The sequence below is a fragment of the Solea senegalensis genome, linkage group LG18 (assembly GCF_019176455.1).
Source record: "Solea senegalensis isolate Sse05_10M linkage group LG18, IFAPA_SoseM_1, whole genome shotgun sequence".
Lineage (NCBI taxonomy): Eukaryota > Metazoa > Chordata > Actinopteri > Pleuronectiformes > Soleidae > Solea > Solea senegalensis.
Genome location: NC_058041.1, coordinates 19499644 through 19520688, shown reverse-complemented (window position 1 = coordinate 19520688; position 21045 = coordinate 19499644). Strand labels below are relative to the sequence as shown.

The 21045-nt window shown below is 40.6% G+C and overlaps 2 protein-coding genes across 2 annotated transcripts in view; one reads left to right on the top strand and one right to left on the bottom strand.

Moving 5' to 3' along the window:
• Positions 1-128: 128 nt before the first annotated feature.
• The window catches only part of LOC122759486 (integrin alpha-X-like), a 29301-nt gene continuing 8384 nt past the window's right edge, over positions 129-21045 (bottom strand). Inside the window, exons 6-30 of the mRNA XM_044014391.1 lie at positions 20438-20565; positions 20198-20343; positions 19440-19590; positions 18928-19078; positions 18441-18514; positions 18135-18252; positions 16774-16907; positions 16530-16676; positions 16229-16441; positions 14664-14797; positions 13825-13967; positions 13583-13737; positions 10648-10776; positions 10019-10092; positions 9790-9931; positions 8604-8702; positions 7253-7332; positions 7067-7153; positions 6908-6977; positions 6716-6814; positions 2326-2406; positions 2131-2241; positions 1380-1493; positions 533-643; positions 129-418 (exon numbers count right to left, since the gene is read on the bottom strand). Coding sequence (XP_043870326.1) covers positions 302-418; positions 533-643; positions 1380-1493; positions 2131-2241; positions 2326-2406; positions 6716-6814; positions 6908-6977; positions 7067-7153; positions 7253-7332; positions 8604-8702; positions 9790-9931; positions 10019-10092; positions 10648-10776; positions 13583-13737; positions 13825-13967; positions 14664-14797; positions 16229-16441; positions 16530-16676; positions 16774-16907; positions 18135-18252; positions 18441-18514; positions 18928-19078; positions 19440-19590; positions 20198-20343; positions 20438-20565 — 3008 coding nt within the window. The 3' untranslated portion in view covers positions 129-301. The remainder of the gene's footprint in view (positions 419-532; positions 644-1379; positions 1494-2130; positions 2242-2325; positions 2407-6715; positions 6815-6907; positions 6978-7066; positions 7154-7252; positions 7333-8603; positions 8703-9789; positions 9932-10018; positions 10093-10647; positions 10777-13582; positions 13738-13824; positions 13968-14663; positions 14798-16228; positions 16442-16529; positions 16677-16773; positions 16908-18134; positions 18253-18440; positions 18515-18927; positions 19079-19439; positions 19591-20197; positions 20344-20437; positions 20566-21045) is intronic.
• LOC122759487 (tripartite motif-containing protein 16-like) lies at positions 2896-5069 on the top strand. Its single transcript, XM_044014392.1, has one exon. It carries the CDS (start codon positions 2945-2947, stop codon positions 4607-4609), a length of 1665 nt encoding a protein of 554 aa, XP_043870327.1. The 5' UTR covers positions 2896-2944; the 3' UTR covers positions 4610-5069.

The following is a 21045-nucleotide window of genomic DNA, read 5'->3' as shown; positions in this document are numbered from 1 at the left end:
TATCATTTTATCTCTTTTTATCTAGAGTGTTAACTGGTGTTTATCCTTTTATCTCATGGCTTTCTGCCTTTCTGTGTATTTTTATTATGTATGTGAAAGCACTTTGTAAATTGCTGCTTTAAAGTTGCTATACAAATAAAGCTTTATTAATTAATTAATTAATTAATTAATTAATTACTAAACAGTTCAGTGAGTGAAATAATTTAATCCCCTGAATTTTTTTTTTAATCCTTTAAGAAGATATGACTACACTCGTGAGTAAAAGCAGTGTCACTCTAAATGTTATCAACATATTGTTATTTTATGTTTGTGGTTCTGGTTCTGGTCCTGGTCCTGGTTCTGGTGCACCTCCATCGGCCGCTTCTCCCTCTGCACTTTCATTAATCATCTGTTTGTATTTACTCTTGAAAAATCCAGCCTGAGAGTAAAAAGCAAACATTATCTTGTGTTGACAATGTGAAACCAATGTAAACACAACGTTCCAAAGCAGCTGCACAGTGTACTTTCAGGTTAGAGACGTGGGTACTTCTACCTTGTAGAGGCCAGCGGTGAGTAAAGCGAGCAGGGCCAACCCTCCGAACAAACCGCCAACAATTTCTTTAGTGAAGTTTGGTTCAGGATAGACTTCCACCTCTGCTTCAATCTGAGGTGTGAACAGAGAGAGTGCAACAACATCTGTAATAAACTGTTAATGTATGCACGTATATTGTTATAATAATATACAATAAACTATCACATTCTCTCATGTTAGAATGTCAACCGTATTATTTAACAATCAACTTAAAAAGAAATGTTATATCGTGACACTTATCTGTTCTTATTTTGCTGGTTTGGCGACAATAAGCTTCTGTAATTATGCAACAAAAATCCTCAACACATTATGGAATAAACTTTGCTGCATTCTGTAATAATTTATAACATATTCATTGTATTGAATTCGTACATTCATTGGTGTTAATGCAAATCAGTGTTATTCCACTATAGCCTAGAAGCTTTTATTCATTTAATGAAAGACGAATGTTTATTAAAACTTGGTCGTCTATGGCGTAAAAATGGGAAATTATATGAAATAAAGTGAGAAAGACAAAATAATGTATTTTTGGCTCATGTAGATGAACGGCGACAACTCCCAGAATGCACTGCATTCGCTGCCCTGCGAGGCACACCCATAGACCACACCCCCTTCTTACTGAAGTTCTAGTGATTTTCTTGGTAGATTATTCTGTAATGCACCAAATTACACTTTCTTTGTCAAGAAACAAACAAACAAAGCACAGTGATGTATAATAACCATTTACAAAATAATTCCATAATCCATGTGAGATTTTTGTGTCATAAAATGAAGCAGATTACTACATCATATATAAAAGGACATTTACCCTGTGAATGGGAGAGTTGAATTGAGACCCTGTTGAAAAGAAGATGTACTGGTTTGTGTCATACTCCAGACTGGCTGTGCTGGTCAGGAGGACTTTGGCAGAGGGAAGTTTAATCTGTACAAGAAATAAATCAGAAACATGATATGAAGGATTTTCCTGTGAGAATTATTATTAGTAAATAGATATTTTTCCACTTCAGAGACATAATCTCTCTAAAGATCTCATTTTCTTAAATGAAACTTACAGTTTGTGGGATTTATTAAGTGAATAACTCTCATCTAACCCTTCATTTCTCGGCATACAGGAACCTGAGTATCATTAAAGCTGCAGTGTGTAACTTTGAAATACAAGCAAATGTCTGCGGAGACACAGAGTGATATGTTCTACATCACAGCTGATAAAGGGAAGGCCACGCCCCCTCATTTGCATACAAGGATTGGAGAGGTAATACAGCCTGGGAAACAAATGTGCCACTTAAAAATAAAAGTCTCCGGAAATAAATAAATATGTCATTAGGAAATAAAAGTCCCCTGAAAATAATAATTGTATATATTTCATATTCTATTTATTCATTTGTTTCATTTTGACTGAGATGGCTCTCCATAGTGGACACACCACAATCTGATCACTTAAATTCACACCTACAGTCAATTTAGAGGGTCAAATGAACCTTTGCTAACCGCTAACAACGCTTGGCCCTGCCACATCATTTCTGTTTCCTCTAACTCTAACACACTGGACCATCAATCACCTGCTCAATCCAGTTAGAACTAAGGTTGCCAGAGATTGTGTACTTGACGCTCTCCAGTCTTCCCATGAACCTGGTGCAGCGGAACACTCGGCACGTGGCCACAGAGCAGTCCTGAGGGACAGAGGGACGACGACTGTAATGCACAGTACATGTGTGAATACTGTGTGTCTGTGTGGACGACAGAGACGGACTTACCACCACTTTACTTTTCTGCACCACAGAGACGAAATCTGCAACAGAGAACTGTTCGTCCGTGTCGGCTCGGCAGTGTGGAACCTGAACACACACCATTTCACAGACTTTCAGACGAAACGTGTTTTTGTCTATCAATCAGTTCATATCAAAACAACTTTAGTGGAAAACTATAATTAAAACACAACACAAGCTTCTATAGGTCATTGAATGTTGAATGTAATACATTTACTGATGTGGTCAAATATCGATAGCAAATATATTTAGTATTATATTCTATTTCCTCACTGGCAGCTGTGCCTCACACACACACACACACGCCCTCGCCCACGCACACGCACACGCACACACGCACACACACGAGCACACACACAGGAAGTGTCACTCAGAACAGAGGTCACTCCATGTCAGAGTGGGAGTGGTTCCTGGTTCCCTCCCCCTCACATCTGCAGTTTGACAATGGGAGGAGGAGGAGGAGCCAACGGGTAGAGAAGACTCAGAGCGGACAGGCTCCGCCCACTGCCACATCACATGTTGTTGAGATCAAAGCTCAAACCTGTTTCAAACCTGTTAGAATTCTGAGGAAAATAAATTTAGACAGTCGCGGTGACAGAGCGGTGAAATGGCAGGAGTTCAGCTGCAGAGAGAAACCTTGTCTTGTTCCATCTGTTTGGATCTTCTGAAGGATCCTGTGACTCTCAACTGTGGACACAGCTTCTGTAAGAACTGTATTAAAGACCACTGGGACTCAGAGGAGCAGAAGAGGATCTACAGCTGCCCTCAGTGTAGAAAGATCTTCATGCCAAGGCCTGAACTGTTAAAAAACGTCATGTTAGCAGATTTAGTGGAGGAACTGAAGAAGACTGAACTCCACGCTGCTCCTGCTCATCACTGCTATGCTGAAGCTGAAGATGTGGTCTGTGATTTCTGCACTGGCAGGAAACTGAAAGCTCTCAAGTCCTGTTTGGTTTGTTTGGCCTCTTACTGTGAGGAACATCTCCAGCCTCATCATCAATCACCTGCATTTAAGAAGCACACGCTGGTGGAGCCGTCCAAGAACCTCCAGGAGAACATCTGCCCTCGTCATGATAAGATGATGGACTTGTTCTGCCGCACTGATCAGCAGTGCATCTGTTCTCTCTGCTCTGTGGACGAACATAAAGACCACGACACGGTCACAGCTGCAGCAGAGAGGACGCACAAGCAGAGAGACCTGGATCTGAGTCGAGAAGAAGTCCAGCAGAGACTCCAGGACAGAGACAGAGACGTGAAGGTGCTTCAACAGGAGAGGAAGACTCTCACTCTCTCTGCTGATAAAGCCATGAAGGACACAGACGAGAGCTTCACTGAGATGATGGGTCTCCTGCAGAAGAGAAGCTCTGACGTGAAGCAGCAGATCAGATCCAAACTGGAAACTGAGGTGAGACGAGTCACAGACGCCGAGGAGAAGCTTCATCAGGAGCTCACTGAGCTGAAGAAGAGAGAAGCTGAACTGAAGCAGCTCTCACTCACACACGACCACAACCAGTTTCTCCTCAACTACCGCTCACTGTCAGCACTCAGTCCATCCACGCACTCGTCCACCATCCATGTCCGTCCTCTGAGACACTTTGAGGACGTGACGGTGGCTGTGGCAAAGCTCAGAAGTCAACTGCAGGACGTCCTGACCGAGACGTGGACAGACATCTCACTGGCTGTGGCTGAAGTAGATGTTTTACTGACAGAACCAGAACCAGAGACCAGAGATGAATCCTTCAGATATTCACAGGAAATCAAACTGGATCCAAACACAGCAAACAAATATCTGTTATTATCTGAGGGAAACAGAAAAGTGACAGTAATGAAGAAAGCTCGGTCTTATCCTCGTCACACAGACAGATTCACTGTTTATCAGGTCCTGAGTGAAGAGAGTCTGACTGGACGTTGTTACTGGGAGGTGGAGTGGACAGGAAGAGGAAGAGTTTATGTAGCAGTGACGTACAAGAACATCAGCAGATCAGGTCCAGATTGTGTTTTTGGAAACAATGACAAATCTTGGGCTTTAGTTTGTGAACAAAACAAATGTCAGTTTGGTCACAACAGAATCTGGACTGACGTCTCAGACTTCGCAGTCTCCAGAGTGGGAGTTTACCTGGACCACAGAGCAGGTCTTCTGTCCTTCTACAGAGTCTCTGACACCATGACTCTGCTCCACAGAGTCCAGACCACGTTCACTCAGACTCTCTATGCTGGAGTTTATCTTTATTATTCACCTGGAGCCACAGCAGAGTTCTGTAAACTCAAATAGTCTGGAGTTCTTTCAGCAGCAGTGAGTTCAACTCTGAGTTTAAATCTTTAACTTCTCTGCGACAACAACAACATCAACTTTTGACTTTTGAATTCAAACTGTGAGCAACTTTATAGACAAAGTTTCTTTCATTTGCTCATTTTAGAAGTAAACTCTTGAAAAGCGATTAAAAAATAAAGAGTAAAAACGTGATGAGACAGAGAAGAGATTCCACGCCGCCATACATCGTATGTGCTCGTAACCTCTGCATGGTCAGCGACTCTCCACTGCACAGGAAGTGCACAAGTCCAAGAGGAAGACGACGTTTTCACGCTATTTATGACGATCGATTTTTATTTCACTGCTTCATTTATGGGAAATATAAAGTGTGTGATGATCATTGTAACTGATTCAATTTTAAGTGTAACTGATTCAGGGTTGAGTGTAATTGATTCATGGTTAAGTGTATTTGATTCATGGTTAGGTGTATTTGATTCATGGTTAAGAATAATTGATTCATGGTTAAGAATAATTGATTCATGGTTAAGTGTATTTGATTCATGGTTAAGTGTATTTGATTCATGGTTAAGTATATTGATTCATGGTTAAGTGTATTTGATTCATGGTTAAGTGTATTTGATTCATAGTTAAGTGTAATTGATTCATGGTTAAGTGTATTGTATTGATTCATGGTTAAGTGTATTTGATTCATGGTTGTGTATGACTCATAGTTAAGTGTATTTGATTCATGGTTGTGTATTTGATTCATGGTTGTGTATTTGATTCATGGTTGTGTATTTGATTCATGGTTGTGTATTTGACTCATAGTTAAGTGTATTTGATTCATGGTGTATTTGACTCATAGTTAAGTGTATTTGATTCATGGTTAAATGTATTTGATTCATGGTTAAGTGTATTTGACTCATGGTTAAGTGTATTTGACTCATGGTTGTGTTTTGACTCATAGTTAAGTGTATTTGACTCATAAGTGTATTTGACTCATAGTTGTATTTGATCATGGTTGTGTATTTGACTCATAGTTAAGTGTATTTGACATGTATTTGATTCATGGTTAAATGTATTTGATTCATGGTTAAGTGTATTTGACTCATGGTTAGTGTATTTGACTCATGGTTGTGTATTTGACTCATAGTTAAGTGTTTGAATCATGGTCATGGTTGTATTTGACTCATAGTTAAGTGTATTTGATTCAATTTGTATGTGTATTTGACTCATAGTTAAGTGTATTTGACTCATAGTTAAGTGTATTTGAATCATGGTTAAGTATATTTGATTCATGTGTAATTGATACATGGTTAAGTGTATTTGACTCATAGTTAAGTGAGTTGTATTTGACTCATAGTTAGTGTATTTGACTCATAGTTATGTATTTGATTCATGGTTAAATGTATTGATTCATGGTTAAGTGTATTTGACTCATGGTTAAGTGTATTTGACTCATAGTTGTGTATTTGACTCATAGTTAAGTGTATTTTGAGTTCATATTTGAAGTATTTGACTCTGATCTCATGGTTATGTATTTGATTCATTTGTTCATGTATTTGACTCATAGTTAAGTGTATTTGAATCATAGTTGGTCAATTTGTAGTTAAGTGTATTTGATTCATGGTTAAGTGTATTTGACTCATAGTTAAGTGTATTTGACTCATAGTTAAGTGTATTTGAATCATGGTTAAGTATATTTGATTCATGGTTAAGTGTAATTGATACATGGTTAAGTGTATTTGACTCATAGTTAAGTGTATTTTGTATTTGATTCATGGTTAGTGTATTTGACTCATAGTTAAGTGTATTTTCATGTGTATTTGACTCATAGTTAAGTGTATTTGATTCATGGTTAGTGTATTTGACTCATAGTTAGTGTATTTGATTTATGGTATTTGACTCATAGTTAAGTGTATTTGATTATAAGTTATGTATTTGATTCTCTGTGTGACTCATGTGTATTTGATTCATGGTTAAGTGTATTTGATTCATGGATTCAAGGTGTTCGTAAGTGTTTAACTTACATGTAAACATGTACAAAATAAGTTTTTGTACCTTTGATATGAATAAAACTTGTTTGGAACCATGTTTATCTGAATCTATCGGGATGATGACTGTCACCTGTAAACTGTTAGAATCCACCCAGATGTCTTTGTCACCGAGCTTCACTGGCACCCGGATCACCACGGTGAAGTTCAGCGCTCTGATGTCATTCGTCACCTGTAAGAAGGCGAGCAAAGCGAGGAATGTTCATTTGAAACTAATTAACGTGAAGAAAGTTTGCTGTCGATCGATGAGTCGACGATATTTTACCACAATTGTTTGTTGGAGTGGTTTCTGCAAATCATTCTTTCCAAAGGTGAAATTGACGTAGCTGAGGGAGCTAAATACAGGAAGCACATATGTTAAGGTAGCATGCAGTGTCAGTGTCACTTCACAGTTGTGTTTCTCTGTGTGATGAAGAACACAAACCTTTCGATCGTAACAAAAATGCTGTACTTCACATCGATCCCTTTAGTCTTATACAGGTCACTGGAACTGGAGTGATCCTGGTTCTGACTAACAAACAAACAAACGCCATATTTATTGTGATGATGAGTTACAATCTGATGACATGCAGTACACTGTGTGTGTGTGTGTGTGTGTGTGTGTGTGTACCTGGTAGCATTTGCTGTGATGAAAATTCTCCTCTCAAGTCCTTGACTGTTTTCAATCCCATATGAGACAATGAAGACAGCCTGTAATGATGAGATGAGAGACGTCAGACTGACCGATCACTCTGCAGCACACACACACACACACAGCTTAAGAGCTGCCTCGTCCACTGATGTGCAGCATGCTCTGCATGTGGACAAGATTGTCCTCGGGATCTTAGACAGTCAGTCAAGTCAGTCTTTGGTGAACCAGAGATCTTGGAATTTTCATTGTCTCTCTCTCACCTAACGTTACTCACGTCAACAGTGGAGAGCGAGACAGTGGACAGTGTCCACAGCAACACTAGTAATAATGACTTGCCGTTTGTCCTGCGTAGGCCTCGTCTATACAGGACATCAAACAGTAAGGGAGACATTTACCTAAATATCAACTTCCCGTTTTTCTCAAGCACTCAAGCACTCAAGCACACGTCTATTTAGGGTGATTTAAAAAACGTTCAAGGGCCTTGAATTATGACTTCAGAGGACATTACATTGACTTGCACTCATTTCCTGGAGACAGACTCTAACCTTAACCAGAGGTGGCCTAAGCCTGACCTTAACCATACATGTCTTCACCTTAAAATGTGTTAGGATACAATTGTATTGGGCCTGCGAGATAATATATAATGTAATTATGTTATTAGCGACACACATCAAGTTATCAAGTTAGCTCACCCATAAAAGAAATAAACACAGAGCAGGAACAAGAGAATCCTCTCTTTTAGTTTTATATACGATTAGTATACAGCAAATTATTGGCTAAGATACATGTGAGTGCAGGCCTGTATGTGACGTTCTACTGGAAAATCAGACGAGACACATGGAAATGACATGACTGAGAGGAAAATCACGTGTGTATTTAACTTATTAAACTAATTAAACAATTGTCCAGAGACGCAAACTTCACTTCAAACAGAAACAAAACAGGAATCATTCCACAATACTTCATAAAAACGAAACTCTTAAGTAAAGTAAAATATTATATTGCAAAACACAGACAGCATATAAGTCCAATTCTGGCTCCCTGTCTGTTTTAGGATTCATTTTATTACTTACTTTTAAATGTCTGCATGGCCTGGCACCTGCATACCTGACTCACAGTGAATCAGATGACCAATTAAAAGAACCATTTTCTGTCTTTAGTGGACTAATGTGTCATTTTACTGATTTGATCCTCAAAATAAGGAATAAAGTGCATTCTGTATCTGTTTAATATGGAACACATCTTTTATCTTCATAAGAACATATTTTCTGGAAAGGGGTGGCAACCCTGTCCCCACAACATGAGTGATACCTGAAACACGCACACACACCTCAGTGTTGCTCTTGAAAATGGGCTTGTTGACACTGCACTGGGTTCTTCCTTGCTGTAATCCATCCTCACTGTCCAAGGAGTTGCACTCGATATTTCCCTGTGTTCAAAAACAAGTGTTTTATGGCATGAGGAAAACACAGTTTCATGGTGTGTGTTTGAGTGGGGAAGCGTTCTGAGACTTGAGAAGATTTGGAGATCCCACAAAAGCTCATTGATATATTTCATGTTCATTTCCCTTAAGCCTCGTTTCCACCAAGCAGTTGAGTTGAGTTGAGTTGAGTTGAGTTGAGTTGAGTTTTGTTGAGTTGAGTTCAGTTCAACTCACCGTGGTGCAGGCTGGGAATACGTGACGTGGGGTTCACGTAATATGTGTCAGCTACGTAAATAGCGTAACATTATATCAGCGTGACACATTCACCAATATGAGTGATCATCTTTCAACTGGAAGGTCAAAGGTTTGATTCCGAGCTCTGCTAGCCTACATGCTGATGTCATGCTTGGCAAGACACCTAATTCCTAATTCTAGGATGGGTGAAAATGCAGAGAATCATTTCCCTAAGGGGATTAATAAAGTATCTAAGAAAAAACTCAAACACTAGCAGCTACGTTCAAATGTTGCCACAAGCTTCTGTCGACTTATCTAAGCAACATGAGTGTCCTTGTCTCATTCAGCTCAATGATGCAGGAAGATGTGATGGTCTACTGTGGCGGTACAAGGCAGTGCCTATCTCCATTCAGTTTCAAAAGATCCAAAATTATAAATAGCAGAACATTTCTAAAACTATGAATTCTATGCAGTTTTATGTGCTTTTGTGCATTTTCAAGCCCCAAAAATTGGATTCTAATAAGTATGTATCAGTGGATTAGTAGTTGAGTGCAGGGTGGAGCATTTCTATGCTTTCTATCATCATTGGAAAGATTTTGATCAAATTCAGATCTTGTGCATGTCATTGTGATGAAAATTAGAAATTAAAAACTTACACCTCTGATGAAATGCTTATAATGTATTATACAGTAGCTTTTTGTGTACAGTAGGCTGAATAATTATTTCTCTGCATTTAGATGTTTTTTTTTCCTATCAACATTTTGCAAACATTCATTCCTGGCGCCGCTAGTCCAGACTAGAGAAACACTATATAAATACAAAGCATTTGTAAAATAATCACTCAATCCTGGCACCTCACCTGCAGACTGGTGAACTTCCTGTAGGAGAGGCCGGCTGGGTAGGTGAGGATAACCTGGCTGTTGTAGGAGTCTTCCTCACTGTTCTCCACAAACACAGTGACATTCAAGAGTTCATCAATGCCCACTTTAACCTCCAATGATCTGGCGGATTGCAACAAAAACAGAGAAATGGTGAGACAGATGCTTTACTGTTGTAGCCTCGGCTCGATGCAAACTTGTGTTTCTCACCTGGTGAAGTTGAAATCCACCTTCAGGTTGTCCACACATTTGTTGTCAGAGCCACAGTTGATCTCAAACCCCAACTGTTGTGTAATCACAGAAAGAGACTGATTTATACTTCACCTCATGACCTTTTCATGACTTTTCAATGGTTTCAAGCAACAAAAATGGACCGAAAGATCTCATGTGTTTTAACTGTCGTTCTCTTGATTTGTTCAGTGCTGCACTGACCACCACATTATTCTTATTTATAACTGTGGCCCGGCAAAGGGCAGGGCCTTCTGAGGGAGATGGAAAAAAGGGCTTTAAAACAAAACAAAATTAGATTTAAAACAATATAAACATATTAACAATACATTTACAAAGACACTGCACACACACACACAAAGGCGTTTAACCTAATACACAACAAGAGGAGCAAAGCATAAAGTGAATTCTCTCACAAACCAATCATATTACAATGAATAATGCTTTTAGTGTATTTTGTAACACTGCAGGTCTCTGAAGAAATGTTTAGTGTGTAGCAAGTATATGATGTAAATTCACAGTGACTCTATAAAGGTTAGGTTAAGTGGACATGTGTGTGTCTATGAGTTATTAAGTAACGATAGGCAAAGGTGTCGTTAGCAGTCACTTACAGAATGAAAGGTTGTTTTTTTAGCCTGCTGGGAGAGACTTGGTTTAAGGCCAACTGTGTTTGAGGCCAAACCATCAAAGGTGAATTTGAGCTCATTGTTAATTTCATTGAGAGCATCATCTGGACAAGCCTGCAACAAGAGGACACATGTATTACAATCAGAATCCAGCATGCTATTATGAATGATATTTAAGTCCATGTACCGCTACGACACATGTCGCGGTCATTTAAAAAGTCCACGTACCGCTACGACACATGTCGCGGTCATTTAAAAAGTCCACGTACCGCTACGACACGTGTCGCGGTCATTTAAAAAGTCCACAATCATGATATTTAAGTCCATGTACGCCAGCATGGTCATTTAAAGTCCGAACGATGTGGCGGTCATTTTATACCCGCTTCGCGACGTTATTAGCGGTCATTAAAATCCGCGTACCACTACGACACATGTATGGTCATTTAAAAGTCCACGCACCCGCTCGACACATGTATGGTCATTTAAAAAGTCCGCGTGCGCTTCGACACATGTCACCGTCATTTAAAAGTCCGCGTACTGCTACGACACATGTAGTCCACGCATCCACGCGCTTGCAGCTACGACACATGTCACCGTCATTTAAAGTCCATCGCATCGCCACGCACACGGTCGGGTCATTTAAAAGTCCACGCATTCACTACATGTAATTTAAAAGTCCGCGTGCCGCATCGTATGCGCGGTCATTTAAAAAGTCCACGCATCGCTACTTCATTAATATGTAATATTTTAAAAGTCCGCGCGACCGCTACGACACATGTAGCGGTCATTTAAAAGTCCACGCACTGCCACGGCCACACATGTCACGCGTCATTTAAAAGTCCACGCGACCGCCACGCACATGTTGCGGCCATTTAAAAAAGTCCATCGCACGCTACGACACATGTCGCTGTCATTTAAAAAGTCCGCGATGCCTTCAGCCACCACGCATCGCCACATACGCCGTCATTTAAAAATTACGTCACCGCCATGTCACTGTCATTTAAAAGTCAGTCCACATGTCACGGTCATTTAAAAAGATCCACATACCACATATCCGGTTGCTTAAAAGTCCACGCATCGCACGACACATGTCACGGTCATTTAAAAAGTCCACGCTCTGCCACGACACACATGTCAAGGGTCATTTAAAAGTCCACGCATCGCTACGCATCCACGCGTCACGGTCATTTAAAAAGTCACTGACACATTTTAAAAAGTCCCGCGTACGCTTCATTTACACATGTTAAAGCCATTTAAAAAGTCCACGCATCGCACGACACATGTCGCGTCATTTAAAAGTCCACGCACCGCTATACACATGTCACCGCTATTTAAAAGTCCACGCATCGCATGCACACATGTCGCTGTCATTTAAAAGAATCCGCGCGACCGCCACGCCACACATGTCACCGCCATTTAAAAGTCCATCGCATCGCTTCGCACACACATGTCGCCGTCATTTAAAAAGTCAATACGTCACAGTCATTTAAAAAGTCCACGCGCACTTCATTACGCATGTCATTTAAAAGTCCATCGGCATTACATGTTTAAAAGTCCACGCATCGCCGACACATAAGTCGCGCGTCGTCCACGCATCAGCTACACGCACACACATGTCGCGTCATTTAAAAGTCCACGACCGCTACTTCACACATGTACCCCTTACGCAAAGTCCATCGCACTTCACACATGTCGCTGTCATTTAAAAAGTCCACGCGCTCTGATACCGCGCACATGTCACCGTCATTTAAAAAGTCCACACCGCCACGGCCATTATCACCGCGTCCACGCATCATACGGCCACATGTCGCGTCATTTTAAAGTCCACGATCATACGGCACATCCATTTAAAAGTCCACGCGACCGCTACGCCACACATGTCACCACTATTTAAAGTCCACGCATCGCTACGACACATGTCGCGTCATAAAAGTCCACGACCGCTACGTAATCATTACGCCATTTAAAAGTCGCATCGCCATTTAATAATACAAAGTCGCGGTCATTTAAAAGTCCACGCACCGCCACGCACACATCGTCACCGCTATTTAAAAAGTCCACGCATCGCTACGACACATGTCGCGTTTTCATTAAAAGTCCACGCACGCTACGCACACATGTCGCGTCATTTAAAAGTCCACGCATCGCCATTTACGTCACATGCATCGCCACGACACACATGTCGCGGTCATTTAAAAATCCACGCATTCCGCTAATGCCATGCCACGCCATCATTTAAAAGTCCACGACCGCTGGTTTAATACACATGTCGCGTCATTTAAAGTCCACGCGACCGCTACGACACATGTCAATGCGTCATAAAAGTCCACGCATCGCTAATGCATACATGCTGCGGCCATTTAAAAAAGCATCGCTACTCTATCGCTGTCATTTAAAAGTCCACGCGACCGCCACGACACATGTCACGGCCATTTAAAGTCCACGACCGCCATACGCATGTTAGTGTCATTAAAAGTCCACGTACCACAAGCTACGACACATAAAGTCAGTCATTTAAAAGTCCACGCACCGCTACTCATTAATACAAAGTCACCGCCACAAAAAGTCCATCGCACTGCCACGCACACATGTCGCGGTCATTTAAAAAGTCCACGCACCGCTACGACACATGTCACCGTCATTTAAAAAGTCCATGTACCACTACGACACATGTCATGGGTGAGCAAGCAGAATGTGGCAAGATGGCCGTCATGTGTGGACGTTCGACACTCCGCTGTAAGACATCTAGCCTTTATGTATATCTATGGTGACGACAGCTCATTTTAACTGGAGACATGTAAATACGTGAAAGGCCAAAGGTCATGTCATGGGTCTTTAAAACTGCAATCACTGACAAGAGGGCAGAAATGTTAAGACTATATCAGCCATTATAGCAGCAGTCAGAGCTCAAACCACTTACATCGATAAAGAACTGCACCTGGATACATTTTCTCCCATTTAAGTCTAAATCAATGGAGCCAGTCTTCTCTCGCTGTTTGCCACTGATGTAAGCTCTGTTGTTTGGGGGCTTGCGCGTGGCATCCAGTGTTAATGTGTAGTTGATCTTTGCTTGAGCTGAAAGAAAAAGAGGATTTTCCTCTTCATACATTTAAAAAGACGGACACTGACTTTGCAATTCAGGGAAACAGAAGAATGAGGAACCTGTGGGTGCTGTAGAAAGCATGGTCATGATGAAGCACACCTGAGCTGTGCTTGTCAGTGCGACAGAGCACACTGGGTTTTGAGTAGGAATGTGGTTTGGACTAAAGGACACTGTCACGTCTACCATCACTATAGGCCTTGATCTGGAAATGGAAAGAGCAGAAAAACACAGGAGTTAGTTATAAGCTAACAGAATAACAAACTCAAGTTTTGTTTTAAAAGGAATAGTTCAAGTGTTTACTGTGAGGGTATGAGGTAGTGACACGGTTACAAAGTTGGTGCTGTTTGCTCATTTGAGCCACTGAACAACAGGATGACCAGTAAATAAAATAAATGCTTGCTTAAATGTGTGTAAATGGTTCACTCCCTGTATTAAAGTCCATAAAGAAAATCGGCAAATTTAAATCTCAGCAAACAGGCCAAGTTGATCCACTGCTGCCTCCAACAATAAGTTTTTTTGTGTGTGAGCAGTTTACAAACTTACGTTTCCTGTATTAGCTGTGAGATATTGTGTCAAACACCTGGACACTACGAGATGTCAATCACACTGGTGTCCACTACCATGTGCTGTCTATCATCGATTTCCTTGAAATTGGAAAATATATTACAAATTTGGCATTATTTTTCTTAGAAGAGCTGACCCTAGTGATCGAGACCATTAACTCTCCAGGAAAAAGCACAAGTGTTTTCCTTTGTATCCCTGCTGAACACCATGTTTTCAGTGAGAGTGTCTGTACAGCACAGCCAGCACTGACTATGTGTCAGTGCCACACACAGCCACACTTCCAAAATCCTGGACTATCCCTTTAACTGTCTGACACAGAATGTCTGGTACTGACCTGAGTAAGAAAACCTTGCCCTTTGAACCCACTGCTAGGTCTGGCAGATTGTCTCCACTGTGGTCAAAGGACGAATGACCGATGGACCTGCCGAAGAACCTGAGTCCGGGCTGGACTTCGGAGCCAGCAATTCTCTGTGGAAATGAACACTTTAAAATCACATGAATCTGACAGTAAAGACAGTGAAAAACATATATTATGCTATACTTTGTGTGCTTTTATGTGTTTTATTAAGTATGTTTCACAGAATAGTTGAAATCACGAAGAAGCCACTCCATGCTTCAAATCACAGTATTGGAGGTCTTAAAACCATAAACTTAAACTGTCCATGTATTTGAATTTGGGTTGTTTGATCGCTGAGAACCGATTCAAAGTTGGGGGTGTGGTGATACCACATTTGAGTGCTTTTTTTGCTTTATATGTAGCCGCTCCTGCGTAGGCTAGTTACTGCTACTTGCTAGATGGACAAGGAAAAACTGCAGAAGGACAGTTCTTAACAAAGACACTTCTGCTATGCTACGGAAGGAGAAGCTACAATGTGTAGTCGCAAACTTTCGGATGGAAGGGTGTGGCAGGACATGACAATAACTGGACACGTTGAGGCGAACAGAGTTCCAGCTACACAGCAGCTACTTCTGAGATGACGACATGGCGCCCTGAACCTCTTATGAACCTTCTGTCTTCTTATGGGGCTGAGTTTTCATTAACATCATTAATCTGCGTTACGTTGGTGTTCATTCAAAGTCACATACGGGGATTAAATCGTGTTTTTTCACGCTACACGCTGTCTTTTAATAATCCACTGTTCACAATGTTATGTGCTAGCTCAGTATTGTTATGGTAGTGACTGTGATGCTCGTGATTTAGCAACTATCAGAGGGTTAGCATTAGCACAACATCAGTCACAGGAGCTCATTCGGCAACAACAACAACAGAACCACTTAAATGTATTTGATTTGATATTAGAAATATGTATCTATCTTTGATCCTTCTAACTTTTCAGTGTATGACCTTTCTTGTTTTTCATTTTTATGACATTTACATTCTTATTTCATTTTATTTTTCTCTGGGAACCCCCTGGGACCACTTCATAGAACCCTTGGGGTCCCTCGACCTGCTATTGATAACTATTGTTCAAACTGCTACGATAGTTCCTGTCCTGTGGGCTAACAGATATCAGATGTTTCTTTTGTCTGCTGCTGTATTGATGTGATTATGTCAGATTATTTTCTGACTTGACTTGTGTGGAATGGAATGGACAGTGTTATAAAAGATGTTCGATTCTACACATGCACACAATTTGGTGCATGCGCGTAACGCTGGAGCTTCTGGGTCCAGATCAGATACTGACCATCACATAAGCATACAGTCTGTGTTTCTTGTGTGTGTCTTTTTTTGTCCGCTGTGCCTGTGCACACTTGTTCGTATCTCACTGGTCAAACTTGTACACACCCCTGCATTAAATCTGTTGTTTTTTGTGTTGGTATGTGGCTCCAGAGCTTTGTTGCGGTGTAACAGGCCGCACATAGTGAACGTGTTCAATAATATTCTTTCAGCTTGCTCACCTGTGAGTAAGTATCACTGATTCTCCGTCCTCCTTCACCATGGAATATATAGAGGCTTCCTTGACCGTCATTCTCCAGTGGAGCTCCGATCGCCACATCATTGAGTCCGTCTGTGTTCAGATCAGACAGCACAGCGACTGCAGAGCCAAACCTTCCTCCATCAGACGCATCCCCTCTCAGAACCAGTGGAGAATCAAAGTGACACTCTACACTCTGGTTACAAAATATGGAGCAGAGTCAGTGTCTGCAGATAAGCACAAAGTCAATGATTTTAATAGCACATGATAATAAAGTCATTTACCAAACCAGTCAGAATGCAAACATAAACTCTTCCCTCTCTATCAGTGTCCTTGTACATCGGGGCAGATATGAGGACGAGGTCAGTGTAGCGGTCACCATTCACATCCATGGCACAAACCTCTGCCCCAAAATATTCACCGGTCTGGAACTGTGGAAGGCAATCATCACAGAAAAGATACCGTACAGGAAGCAGGCGTTTCATTCAACACAACTATTTTATTCACAGATTGTCAATAGATACGCACCTGCCATGGAAAGGGATCAATCTTTTGAGGGGCATCTGAATGAAGAGCCAGCACAACTCCTCTGTGCTGATATCTCGGAGCACCAATAATTGTCAGTGTCCCCTGTGGGGTTCTAGCAACTGCCATGGAATAACCTGGAATTTCAGTGTCAGGACAGTAGACAGGATTATTGATTCATTCTATAGTAACATCTCAACATAATATAAATGAAGTGATCTGAGAGAGAATGCTTGTGTTCATAGCCTCATAACTACATCTGTAGCCTCACTGGACAATTGACCAATTACAGGACAGTCCAGACAAAGGATGTCATGTGACTGTTTCTATGAACCGCCATGTTAGCTGCCAAAGATGCAACATAAATGACTGGGATCGGTGCTGGATTCCGCCGGTCCGAGCTCACTGTGCACTTCAAATCCACACAGATCAGCCTGAATGACATATGACGGACTGAGTATATCTAATCCTTACAGCCAGAGGACATCACCATGGCTGTGGGATGTGTTCCACTATGCCTATAGTTTCAGTGGAATCCTTGTTACTCCAGCACCAGCAACATCTACCTACACTGCAAGGAATCCTAAAAAAAGGTCAGACAATGGACTCATGCTGTGAAACATGTGTCAGTGTCAGTGATGGACAGACTGTCTGACGTCATCTGTCCCGTGTTCATCTAATGAGCGCTGTGATCTCTAAACGTGCATCTTAATCACCTGCAGATTAAACAGATTTTCTGTATTTAGGTTTAGATAATGAACACAATTAGTATATATTACTTTAACTTTTATAATGCAGTGAACAAAAGTTGACAATTAAATGTTTCAACAAATTTTAATTATACTAAAAATATAATAATATTAATATATAAAATATTGTCTTCTGTAGTATATATATATGTATGTATATATATATATATATATATATACACACATATGTATGTATATATATGTATATATATATATATACATATATATATATATGTATATTGTGGCAGGATGAGGAAAGGCTGAGACGTAGGTGAGTTTCACAGGTTTATTCTGTATGAGTTGGAACAGCCAGAACACATGTGCCCCATACAGCAAATATATATATCCAGAACCACCCCTTACCCAGAAACCACCTGGGTGAGAGAACACACCCCTGAGTGCCCGCCACAATATATATATATATATATACATATGTAGGTATACATACATACATATGTATATACACATATATATGTATATATATATATACACATATACATATATATACTTATTTATGTATATATATATATATATACACATATACATAAATAAGTATATATATGTATATGTGTATATATATATGTATATATATACACCGCGCAGTGACAGTCTTACCCAAATAACTGTCAGGCTCCATATTAGGCAGATATGATCCCAGTCTCCCTCCTGTGTTGGTGTATTGCAGGTAGCCTCCTTTCCACTGGTTGGCGCCAACAACACCCATTTGAATTCCCTGCGACACAGAAAGAAGATTCTATTTGAATGAACTTTATTTGTATAGCATCAAATCACAACATACATTATGTGAAGGCACTGCACATATAAGGCAGAAACCATAAAAATGTTATGGAGAGCAGAGAAACACTAGGCATCAGTGGAGAGATGTAAATGTTGGTAGATCAGATCCATTATTTGAATTACCCCAGGCACAAAAGCAGCACTGAATCCCTCTTGAGCCATCTCCAATTTCAACGAGTCTCCACTGGTCTGAGATCCTGAAACACCAAAAGAAATGGTCATTACCTGAATTTCACTGTTGGTTCTATAAGGTCCTGACACTTTGTTTGTAGACTTGCCAGAGGAAACACCGGGACATGTGTATGTATATACATTTATGTGAAACAGTGTATACAGGCTTATAAGTGTGACCTGAGAGAATGATGGACTTCCCCTGTGTGTGACGCTCAGGACAGCATGTCTTAGTCCACCTCCTCTAGTGAGTGAATGAGTGAATGGCAAAACTGCTTTGAGTAGTCATCAAGACTAGAGAAGTCCTACATGAATACATTTACCATATTAGCAAACTGCCAGTGAGTTGAGCTCGTGCGATATGTGTGCATTTGAAACTGTTATAAACATTTACCTTTTAGATACACAACACATGTATGAGCTACGTTTACATCTGTACCTTCTATAGCAAAAATTTGGTCTTCTAAATTATTCCTTATTTCCTCAAGTGCATCAAAGCTCCCCACTTGAAAGACGTGGTTTTGGACGGGAGAAGATGCAATGGTTCGCAGTTCCTTTTTTGCACCGGCATCACTGAATGCATCTCCCACCTAGAGACGTTGAGAACATTTATTTATTACATTGTCTGGGTTAAAAGAACATATTTAAGAAGTGAAATGATGTCAATAAAAGTCAAAATCACGTCATGTGCCACTCTTTGAGTCGCAGTGTCACATCCTGACATGAGACCACACACTTTACTTCTGTCACTCGTCTTCACCCACTTCCCCCTGCCTGCACTCTCTTCTTCACTGTCATTGATGTTTGACCCCAGGTCTTTAAACTCATCCACTTTCGCTGTCATACTCCCTGCATCTTTCACAACCTGTAGTCATGGTTCCTGTGATCATGTAAAAGTAATTCAAATACAGAGGATCAGAACAAAAACAATACATTGACTAAACCACATACCCCTATAGCAAATCGAACAATCTTTTCCTTCTCAGCTGAGGATGCTGCAGATCCCAGACTGTCACGGTCATGAGATGCTCCATCCGTAATGACAATCAAGATCCTCTTCACATTTGGTCTGGAACCACGTCCTGATGTGAAAATGTTGTTGCTGTCAAACCAAGAAAAAATATCATATCATTACATTTGACGAGGAATTGTGTTTCATTTTATTTTTATAATATAAGCTGTGCAGTGAACTGAATGTTGTCAGCTCTAAAATAAATGTTCCTAATGTTAGCGCTGCCACCAAAGTAAAACACAAGTATTTCACTGTAATTTGAGATACACTTTGCTTCACTATACAAAACCACAAATAAACTATAGTGGATTGTGTCAATTAAAAGCACCATGATATTATCTGACTCAACAACGTTCACTGTCACTCACTCAGAGTCACATTTACAAATGAAGAACCCCAAAAGTAGTTTATTCACTATTCAGTTGGCGGTATGCACACTGACTGCTGGTTATGCTTCACATCGCGTCAGCATTATTTACACACACATTTTCGGCTAAGATCATTTTTGCTCTGCGCCTGTTGGGCTCACATGCGCCCCCTATAGTACAGCAAGGTAGTGTCTGCCTCAGCGTGTGCCTTTTCACTGGGGTTTTATGTCCCATCGGCCAGACGAAACATGTCACACACATTCATTAATGATAAAAGCCAGACTGTGGAAAGTGCATCACACCCCTGGTAGCATCATATTAGCACTTACACCACAAATTTGATGGCTTTAGCTGTGTAAGTTCCTCCCTGTTGTTGAAGAATATTATCAATTTTCGTCTCCCAATTACCAGATGAGAAAAAATTGTTGAAGTAAAAGTGGACCTGGGGTTCAAATGAGAACTGTGCAACAGCAAACTGTGAAAGAAATAGAGCAATTATTTAGCAGTTATGGAAACAATTGTTGACTTTAAACACTGAACAACAGATGAATGCATTCTGTCAACATTACCTGTGCATCTTTTCCCACAAATGGACGAACCAAGTTTTTCACAAACTGCTTCATTTTTATAAAATCATCCGAAGATACGCTGCCTGAGCCGTCGAGGAGAAAAGCAATATCAGCTTCTGTTCGGCAGTCTGTCAAAGACAAGATCCACAGATGAGAAGAATTCCCAACTCACGCTCAGGCCCGTTCCTAAAAAGAATGAAGTCAACAGTATCATAATATTTGCAGCATTATCTGAGCATTAGATAGCCTTTTACAACAAAAACCCAAAGTTTGTGAACCGCCCACCCTCACACGCCAAATTCCATTGAGGAAAACAGAATTTTAATCTTGCAGGGAAACAGAAGCTTCTGCCTCATTTGATCAAGTTTGTGTCACTTTGGTTAATCTCAAATCTCAAATCCACAAAATAACTAAATGACTAAATACCTTTGTATTCCATGATGTCACTTGATTTTCAAAGCAAAATAAACTTCAGTGTCCAGTCAGAAAGGCTGTCTTATGATATCATAGACATAGGATTTATTATTTTAGTGTCTCCGATGGTTTCGGTGAAGGGGCAAGCACAGCTAACCACAAAAAAACCCTTGACTAATCCTTCATTTGTGAAG

Bases quoted from the DNA above. Each gene is read 5' to 3' on its own strand.
- LOC122759487 (XM_044014392.1), top strand. From the start codon at position 2,945: ATGGCAGGAGTTCAGCTGCAGAGAGAAACCTTGTCTTGTTCCATCTGT.